The 10,785-nt window shown below is 40.9% G+C and overlaps 1 protein-coding gene across 8 annotated transcripts in view; it reads right to left on the minus strand.

Moving 5' to 3' along the window:
• atp11b (ATPase phospholipid transporting 11B) overlaps positions 1-10,785 on the minus strand; it is a 117,230-nt gene that overhangs the window by 104,703 nt on the left and 1,742 nt on the right. For all 8 annotated transcript variants that reach the window (XM_069897107.1, XM_069897103.1, XM_069897101.1 and 5 more), the window contains exons 2-3: positions 7,398-7,514; positions 3,956-4,045 (exon numbers count right to left, since the gene is read on the minus strand). In XM_069897107.1, coding sequence (XP_069753208.1) covers positions 3,956-4,045; positions 7,398-7,514 — 207 coding nt within the window. The remainder of the gene's footprint in view (positions 1-3,955; positions 4,046-7,397; positions 7,515-10,785) is intronic.

Here is a 10,785-nt window from a genome sequence, read left to right on the forward strand (position 1 = left end):
AAGTTCATGTCCAAGCCCACTGCATCCATGAGGCACTGGAAAGTTTGTGCCGTATTTTTAAGGGTGAATGGCATTTGCAGAAATTCAATAGGCCAAAAGGGGTGATCAGGGCTGTATTCTGGTTGTCGGCCGGGTGAACAGGGATTTGACTTTGGGGAAAATGCCGGTGCCATGTAGGATGGCTACAAAATACTGGATATGTGGGAGGGGGTTGCGGTCCGGTATGGTGACACCTGTATGGTGGTCTTTGCATGGTCGCCAAGTGCAGCTGACCTATCCATCTGACCTACGGACGATCCCAAGATCCCAAGCTTCTCATGCACACGAATTCTTCTTTAACCACATTGAGCTTGTCTGGTGGCAGCCGTCTGACTCTCACATGGAAGGGTGGCCCTTGGGTGGCAATGTGGTGCTACACCTCATGTTTTGGCATGGTGGAGGTAAACTGTGGCCTGAACATGGATGGAAACTCGGCCAGGATCCTGCTGCACTCATTGCTGGACATTGCAATTGAACACAGGTGAGGAGCAGGTACCATGGTATCCCAGAAAGTGAATGTCTAGAAGGTCTTGGCATGGACTAGCCTCTTGCCTTTAAGGTCGAATAGGCTGTGGGCTATCAGGAAATCTGCTCCCAGGAATGGCTTTTCAATGGTGGCCAATGTGAAGCTTTATTTGAATGTGTTTGTGCCAAACCAAAGTGTTATTTCTCGTTTGACATATGTTCTTATGGAGTTGTTGTTGGCAGCTCGTGCTGTCTTGTCCAGGTGTCCAGTGCAACGGGTGGAGGACACTGATCTCCGCACCAGTGTCTATAAGGAAACGGCGTCCAGAAATTCTTTCTCAAACTTGTAGTGGGCTGTCCGGTTGGCCAGCCGCTGAAGCCATCAGTGGCAGCTGGCCCCGATGTTTCCTGGGAACGAGCAGGCCATCGGTAGTGGCGGGCATCGGCACCCCCCTCCCCACCTCTGGTGGTAGAGCACCAATGGTTTTCAGCATCCTCCATCCTCTTCAGGGCTGCTAGTGGTCTTGTGATGTACTGGGCTTAATCTGTGGTGTGGCCCCGGGTCTAGTCAGCTGATTGACGGCATATCTATTCTCCCTCTTGGTTCACCATAGCGTGTCTGCTTTGACTGCAACCTTCTTGGAGGTCACTGAAGTCCTCCTCTGCCAGTAGCAGCTGTATATCATCGAGGAACGTCTGCTCGAATATGAGACAGGGCTTGTGTCCCTCTGCCAGTGCCAGCATCTCATCCATCAGGGCAGACGGGGCCCTATCCTCAAGGCCGTCCAGATGCATTAGCCTGGCTGCCCTCTTGCGTCTGGAGAGTCCGAACTTACTGATTAGACGCATTCCGGAGGGGCCTGAATGAAGTCGTCTATGCAGGTCACGGTCTCTTGGTCCAAATAGCTCACCACGTTTAAATACTTTGTGGAGTTAGAGGTTATCTGCTTGATCTGGAGCTGTGCCTCCACCTGGGTGAACCATGTGTGGGGCCTCAGTGTTCAGAAAGTGGGCAATTTCAAAGCAACAATACTTACCACTGCAGCATCCATGATGTGGGGGCCAAAGTACGTTTCGACCCGTTGGGTCACCGATGTAGCGTCTGTGCTAGCGGAGTGAAAGATGAGATTGGTAGTCAATGGGTTCGTTCAGAACTTGAGTTTATTTTGTCTCACGCGCAGCTTTCTTAAGGCGCTTGAAAATCCCGTCCCCTCATGCTGGAAGTCACATCGAGGCTACACAAGCATGTGGCCTGTGTACATGTGGGCTCCTCTTAGTGGAAGAGGAGAGCGTGCGGGTGCCATCTTTGGTGCGGTTGCTCCGATGCCGCGCATGTTATACTTGGAGCCAGTTCGCCTGATCACCAAGCGCATGGGTCGCCACAACAATTAATTTCAGCAACAAAAAACACATAGCGTGATGTCAGGCAGCTTCAAATAATGAAATTGTAAGAAAACAAGAACAATATAGTAACAGCTGGATAGGCCATTTGGCTCTTCAGGCCTCCTTCACCATTCATCAAAATTATAGGTGATCTACTTCAATTCCATTCTCCAGCACCATTTCCATTGCCCTTCATTTCCTCAATGATCAGAAATCTATCAATCTGTTTTTAATCGACACGATGACTGAGCATCCACAGTACTTTGTGGTACAAATTTCCCTTATACTGAAAAAGTGGTCTCTTTATCCTTGGGTCTTTCATGAGTTTTCCATGAAGTCTCCTTCCATTCCTTTTTCTTTTCTCATATAGCAAACCCATCACCCTGAAACCAGTCTTGTGAACCTTCTTTGCACTTTACTTTAAGTACATTCTCTGGGCAAGAAGTCCAAAGCTGTAGATAATGTCCAATTTTATCTCACATGTGCCCTATGGAATGTCACTTCTTTACTCCTACGTAGTTTCAGAAGAGTTTCACCAAGGTTTGACATCAGAAATGTACATGCAAAATTAAGGCACATTGAACCAGAAGCAAGATTTTAACATTGAATGAGAACGGGTTGGAAGATTATAAACATGTAGGAATAAAAGGGACTTCTTCTAAGTGCCAGTGACTAGAAAAGATCAGTGTTAAGACCTCAGCTATTCACAATACATGTTAATGAGTTAGATGAACAAATTAAATGCAATATACACATGTACATTTGCCAATGACACAAACTGTGAGAAGAATGCAGAAAAGCTCCAGTGTGACAAGTGAGGGAGTAAGATAAATGTGAAGTTGCCACTTTGGTGACAAAAAAAACAAATAGGCAAGAAGATTATTACATGAACCGTGATAAGATTATGAATTGAGAAAACGCAACGAGTCTTGAGCATCCTTGTGCACCAGCCACTAAAAGAAAGCATGTAGATGCAAAAGAGGCTTCAGAAAACAAGTGATATGATGACCCTCACAGTGAAAAGATTCAAATACAAGAGCAGGGATGTTTTTTTTCTTGCTATAGAATGCTTGATGTGACCACATTGAATGTTATGTGTAGTCTTGGGTTCTTTACCAGAGGAAGAATATTTTTGTGATGGATTGCACTGAGAGTTCACCTGGGATTCCAAAACAAATGCACAGAAATAAATTGAGCTGATTAGGTTTATATTTACCAGAGTTTAGAAGAATGAGAGGGGATCTCACAGAAATCTGAGAAGTTCTGATAGAATTGCACAGACTGGATGTAGAAAGGCAGGAAAATCCAGGAAAGGGTTCACATTGGAAGGATAACGTGTCAGATTAAGAGGAGGAGCAATTTCTTCATTCACCGTCGAATTCTCTATGGGCAGTTGAAGTCAATATATATTTAAGGGCTCAAATAGGATATTTTGGGTCAAGGATATCAAAGGATATGGGGAGAAAGTAGGACTATTAGCCATGATCACCTTCAAATACAAAAAGAGAATTGTTGGAAGAACTCAGCAGATAAGACAATATGAGTTGGAACCCTTTATTAAGACTAAAATTTAAAGGTAAAATTACTTTTATAACAGGGAAAGAAGTTGGGAGAGACCCAGAAATGATAGGACAGAATGTGTGAGAGGTGAAGACACAGGTAGAGGGAGAAATGATTATTGAGTACAGATCAGATAATGAAAAGATAGAAACAGATATGGGTAGGCATTACCAAAAATTAGAAATCTTAATGTTCATGCATTTTGGTTTAAGGCAGCCCAGGAGGAATATAATGTCTGTTCCTCAAGTTTACATGTAGCCTCACTCTGACAAAGGATGAGGCAGAAGACAGACATCTTTGTAGGAATGGTTGGAAGATTTAAAATGGTTGACTACTGGAAGCTCAACTAGAATCCTACTTCAGAATGCAAGATTATGTTTAAATGAGGTATTCAAACTTTAAAACAATTTATAATTTAAAGCTGTTTGTCAATTTAATAGCAAGAAATTTTAACCAAAGATATTTCAACTAAAGATATCGATCACATTTGGTTATTAGATAAACTTACTTGTACAAGAAAAATTACAAGAAAGTAGAAGTTGGCTATTCTTCTGAACTGTTCAAACAAATTTTTAGGGACAAAATTCCATACTGTGTACTGCAAGAAGAAAAAAAAACAATTATATATAAAGTTAAAAGATGCAATGCCAATGCAAAATAAATGCAATCAATTTAAGGGATACTCATTTATCTGGAATAAACTGTCTTCTGTCGTATGTCACTTCTGAATTCCCCACAACTGCACGCGTTGCATGCTGTGAAACGTAGTTCTTATTTACACACATAACACATCTTTCCCCTTAAATAAAATAAAAACAATACTATATACAAATTCTGTGGCCAGTTTCTTTCCACCAGTTGCATCTGATGATTTCTAGCTTCACAAAGTCATTCAAATTCATTCAGGGCATCCACAAGATTTAGCTGAAGTTCAGAAAATTGTGAAGAGATTTTTCCTGTTTACCAGCAAGTTCACAAAGAGTCACCAGCAGCTGTTGATTTGCTGTTGTAGTCCCTCAACATTATGATAGGTCACCAGATGCTGAGAAATCACTTCAGAGGAACGGCTTATGTCAGCAGAACCAACTTCATGTAAAACATGATTTCCTTGTGCATCTTCTAGTTCCATCAAAAGCAACCTATTCTTCTGTGAAAGATCTGACACTTGCATTTTGTATCTCTGATTCTCCCTGTTGAGTCATGAAGCATGCTTATTCACCTCATCAGTGCAGCTTTGTCAATGGCAAATATCCTTCATGGCATCTTCTAATTTAGCTGAGTGACTTGCCACGAATTTTTGCACATGTTCATATTTTTCCCCACTAGTGCTTCAAGAGCAGAGGTTTTATCTCCATTTCTTTCACCATGTCATACAAATATTTATTCACTTTATTTTTCTGTTTTATCAAAGGCAATTGATCTAAAGATCAATTATTAAACTCTGTGAGCTTCATAATCTTGGCTACAGCTGCTGCAGTGGGTGACGTAACTGCCAGTTCCTCTTCTAATAGTGTGGCGGCTCCTTTAAGCTTTGAAGTTGAAAGAGGATGGTTTGCATTTTCCAACTCCTTATCATGAAGAGAGTCTTCAAGTTGTTCAGATCCTTGCATCAATATATTCTTATCCTCTATCCAGCCATTTTTTCTTTTAGATGCAGATGAAGTCGCTCATTAGAGTCAAGCGGAGTCTCTAAATGTCACAAACATTCTTCTCTGCTGCCAGGCCATTCTTCAGCCTATGTCAGAGCTGCAATTCGCTGGGCAAGTTCAACTTCTATTTCTGGTAATGTTTCTGCTCCCTTCATTGCTGTTTCTGTTCAGCAAGTTCCAGAAGTTCCTGTAGTTGTCTATTTTTATCCTCCAGCAGGCATAAGAAAGCATCCTTATTTGCCAACTCATTTTCCAGTTTGTCTTTCATGTCATGCAATGAGGTGATTCTCTCTGTACATTAAGGTATCACTTCTCCGATGTAGTTATCCTTTTTTCCTGTGCTTATTTTCCGTCTGTGAAGCCACTATGAAAATTCTTTTTACCAGGTCGAGTTCTTCACATGCACACAGACCCAATATTGGTTGTACTCTCTTTTATACAGTCAGTAGCTATGACTTTAGATGATGGCTTTTGTGTTTGAAGGTCACCATACAGCCTTCTTTTACTGGAACATTCTCTCCAGTGTAGCCTGTCAATTTTAATTTCACAGGATAAATCTTGCTTTTTGCGGTGAGTGTATTATAATCATCCATAGATAACAGATTCACCTGGGCTCCGGTGTCAGACTTAAATGGAATTACTGTCTCATTCAGTCACTGAAACAATCCATTCCATTTTGCTAGTAGTCTGTAGTAAGACCACGAAGAATTCCCCCATTTCTTATTCCAGTGTGTATACCTTTTTCTTGGTATCCCCTGCTTTGCAGCACTTTGCAAAATGATTCATCTTCCCACATTTATGCAACTTTCCATAGGCAGGACTCATCTTTGGAAAATGTCTACCTCCACACCTGCTGCATTTGATCTTTTAGCTTACCACTTTGTTTTGTTGCTGCTTTGGAAACTCCTGCTCATCTGTTTTCATTGCATGCACTGTTGTGTCCATCTTGTGCCGCTCCTTAACTGTTGCGTCCATCTTGTGCCGCTCCTTAACTGTTGCGTCCATCTTGTGCCGCTCCTTAACTGTTGCGTCCATCTTGTGCCGCTCCTTAACTGTTGCGTCCATCTTGTGCCGCTCTTTAACTGTTGTGCCCATCTTGTGCCGCTCCTTAGCTTTTGCTCGTATGGTCTCTGCTGTCCTACACAAATTCACAACCTTTTCCAAAGTCAAATCTTTTTCACACAGCAGTCTTTCTCCAAGCTCATTATCTGGGATTCCACAAATTATTCTGTCTTTAATGAGTGAATTTTTCAAATCTCCAAATTCACAGGACTTACTCAGTGTGTGAAGCTTTCCTAAATAGTGGTCAAAGCTCGTATCTTGTTTCTGGTCACAGGAGAAAAAATTGCATCTCTCAAATGTGACATTTTACTTGGAACAAAATACTCCTCAGATTTTGTCAGTGTCCAACATGAAAGCTGTCTCATCAATTTGAAAATTGTTATAGACGTCCAAGGCATCTTCACCATCACGTGCAGAAACGTAGACATTTTCCATCAGTCTCTCCCATTCCACCAGCTTTTAAAAAAAATGTTCAATCACTGTTTGAAGCATTTCTAATTACCAGCTAGATTCCCAGTAAACTGCATTGGTGTGGGAGGACTTAACTTACCCATGCTTACGAACTATTGTCTTCTCTTACTCACTCAGACATTTCTGACACCATGTACTGCTTGTTCTTTCAAGAAGAACTATGTGGGTTCAACACATAAGCAACTTTATTTTCTTTGAGCTGCTTCAACTGACTTCCCCGTTATATGTCACTTCCTGGTCCCCACCCAATTGCATACTTTGCATGGTGGGAAATGCTGTTTTATTTACACACATAATAACACATTGTCAATGGCATTTGTTCTATGAAATCTCTGTATCTGCATATCTACAACAGATTTAGTAAAACAGATACCATAGCGAGAGAGTTGGGAATGCAAAGCCAGGGGCTATAAATGAAAAAATAAGGAAAAATAAAACCTACAAGGAATTCAAGAAAATGTGGAACTTGGGGGTATTAAAGGATAATGTCTATATTTAAAGGATATCTAAATTAGCAGGAGACATAAAAGGCAGGACACATTAACAAAGTTTGATCAAAGAGAGCAACAGGTATAGTGAGACCATGCAATTATTACAGAAATGGTTCATTAGAAAAGAATTGGAATACTTGAGATCAAAGCACATTATTACCTGTTACAAAGGCATTTTAAATATCCTACAAATTACAAAAATCACTTTGAACTTCTCTTACAATGCTTTGAAAAAGCAGAAATTAGAAAATAGCCACGAATTTAAGTTCCTCATTACCTTGGATGATATTATCCTATTGTCTGGAAACTTCTGGAGAACAAAATGACCAAACTGAGGGAAGTGATTAGAAACATAGATTGTCCTTGTGGGACTCTGAAGTGGTGGGTCAAAACCCTGCAAGATAAAAAGAAAAATGACAGTGGATTCTTATGTCCAACTGATTTCAACATCAAAATTTAAACATTTATAAGTACCCATATCTAACCTTCACAGAAATAATTATGAAAGTCATCACAGTGGTACCTCAAAGGTCAAGGTAAAATGGCAAGCCAGACATGGTAAGTTGGAAACAAAGGTTAATGGCAAGTGGCCATTGATGAAACTTGGTTGCAGGAGGGCCATGTCTGGCACTTCAATGATGGGGTTCTGTTGCTTCAGACACGATAGAACGGGAGGGATGAAAGGGGGAGGAGTGTCATTGCTCATCAGGTAAAATATCACAGCTGTGTGCTCAGGCAAGACAGACCAGAGGACTCATCTACTGAGGCTATAAGGGTGGAGATGATGAATGGGAAAGGTAGGATCACATTCATGAGGTTGTATTCTAGACTCCCAATTGTCAATGAGAATTAGAGGAGCAAATCTGTAGAGAGATAGCAAACAGCTGCACGAAACATGAGGTTGTGATAGGACATTTTATTTTTCCACAACGTACAGGAGGGAGTTGATCAGCTCATTGAATGGTTTAACAACAACCTTACGCTCAACATTAGTAAAACTAAGGAGATGATTGTGGACTTTAGGAGGAAGTTGGGGAGAGGGTCAAGAACTTCAAATTCTTGGGTGTCAACATCTCAGAGGATCTGTCCTGGAGCCTTCAAGTTGATGCAATCACAAAGAAGGCTTCCCAGTGGCTATACTTTGTGAGGTGCCCGAGGAAATTGGGCAGGTTACCAAAAACTCTCGAAAGAATCTACAGGTGCACCATGGAGAGCACTCTGGTTTCATCACTGCCTGGAACAGAGACGTTAACTCTCAGGACACGAATAAACTCTAGAGGGTTGTTAACCTGCGACATCACAGGCACCAGACTTCACTCCTTCGAGGACATCTACAGTATCTTAAAAAAGCAGCCTCTATCCTCAAAGACCCCCACCAGCCAGGCCACACCCTCTTCATTCTGCTACCATCGGGAAAAAGGTACTGGAGCCGAGACAAGCACAAGAATAGCTTCCTCCCCTCTACCATCAGATTTCTGAATAATCATTGAACCAAAGACACTGTTTTACTTTTCGAACACTACTATTTTTATTGTTAATTTATAGCAATAAGTGATTATAATATGAAGTTTGCACAGTGACGCTGCTGCAAAGCCTTGAATTTCACAACAATAAATTTCTGATGCTATTAAATGGGACTACCATACTGTAAAAGGGCTGGATGGCTTGGAGTTTGTTAAATCTGTTCAGCAAAGTTTTTTTAAATCAATACTATAGAGGTACCAACTAGGGAGAGTGCAATACTGGATCTCATATTGAGGAATGAAACAGGAAGATGATACAAATATGTGTAGGGAGCATTTTGGGTCCAGTGATCATATTGCCATTAGTTTTAAGTTAATTATGTAAAATGATAGATCTGGGCCTCAGGTTGATATTCTAAATTAGAGAAAAGCCAATTTTGAGGAAACGAGAAAGGATCTAGATGGATTGGGACAAGTTGTTTTCAGGCAAGGAAGTGGAAAGCAAATGTAACATTTTGACAGTATGGAGTTTATATGTTCCTGTCAGGATTAAAGGCAAAGTTAATCGGCAGAGGAAACTTTGGTTTTCAAGTTTGCAGATGACACCAAGATTGGAGGCGTGGTGGACAGCGAAGAAGGTTTTCAAAGCTTGCAGAAGGGATCTGGACCACCTGTGAAAATGGCAGATGGAATTTAATGCAGATAAGCATGAGGTATTGCACTTTGGAAGGACAAACCAAGAAAGGACATACACGACAAATGGGAGGGCACTGAGGACTGTGGTAGAAAAGAGGAATCTGGGAATACAGATACACAATTTCCTCAAAGTGACATCAAAGATAGAAAGGGGTGTAAGGAGAGCTTTTGACATATTGGCCTTCATAAATCAAAGTATTGAGTAAATGAGTTGGGGTGTTATTGTAAAGTTGTTCAAGACATTGGTGAGGCCAAATTTGGAGTATTGTGTGCAGCTTTGGTCAACTACAGGAAAGATACAAGTCAGAAAGAGTTCAGAGAAGATTTACTAGAATGCTGCCCAGACTTCAGGAACGAAGTTACAGGGAAAGGTAAAACAGGTTTGGACTTTATTCCCTGGAGCACAGAAGAATGAGGGGAGGTTTGATAGAGACATTTAAAATTATAAGGGGGATAGACAGAGTAAATGTAAGTAGGCTTTTTCCACTGAGGGAAGGTGAGAAACAAACCAGAGGACATGGGTTAAGGGTGAAAGGGGAAAGGTTTTGGGGGGGGAAACCTCTTCATACAGAGTGATGGGAGTGTAGAATGAGCTGACAGCTGAAGTGGTGAATCCAGGCTCAATTTTAACATTTAATAAGAATTTGGAAAGGTACATGAATGAGAGAGGTATGGAGTGGGTGCAGGTCAGTGGGACTAAGGAAAAAAACGATAGTTTGGCTCAGACTAGAAGGGTCAAAGTTGCCCGATTCTGTGCTGTGTGGTTCTATAGATTCAGCGACATTTAAAGCTTTAAAGTTGAAACAGATATTCCATAAGGTAACAGTATGAAAGTTTATTGAAGCTTACATTCACAGTAATGCACTGTCAAGATATCATTAGACTTGACTATTTAAATACTAAGTTATACCCTCCATGAAAACAAATTTAAGTGTTGAAAACTTGTTATAAAGTAATTTAGATATTTACGATTCAATTTTTTTTTAAACTGAAAGGACAACACCTTACATGATTGCAGACCATGGAATCATGTTTTAAATCATACCTGGATCCTTGTCTTGATGCCTGGTAACATCTATATAATAGGGTAGGGATAAGTTTGGAACACTACTGCACAATGTTGATAACATTGAACATGTAATAAAAATAGGAATAAAGAATTCACAAGTATTAAAACCAACTTATGGATGCAAGCAGTTTAGATATATTGATGAACAGTGATAGAAATGGTAAACACAGAGACTGCAGATGCTGGAATCTGGAGCAAAAAACAAATCTGCTTTGGGAGCTCAAGCAGCATCTGTGGGAGAAGAGCCAATGTTTTGGGTCCAAAACCTTCATCAAAAGTCTTGAAGGTTCCAAACTGAGACGTCACCTATTCTTTTTCTCCCACTGATGCAGCTCAATCTGCGAGTCCCTGCAAGAGATTGCTTTTTAATACAAACAGTGAACCTGGACTGAAGGATGGTGGGCCTTACCCTGTTTTTAAAAAAAATACTTATATTA

Source organism: Narcine bancroftii, chromosome 9, assembly GCF_036971445.1.
Source record: "Narcine bancroftii isolate sNarBan1 chromosome 9, sNarBan1.hap1, whole genome shotgun sequence".
NCBI classification, from domain to species: domain Eukaryota; kingdom Metazoa; phylum Chordata; class Chondrichthyes; order Torpediniformes; family Narcinidae; genus Narcine; species Narcine bancroftii.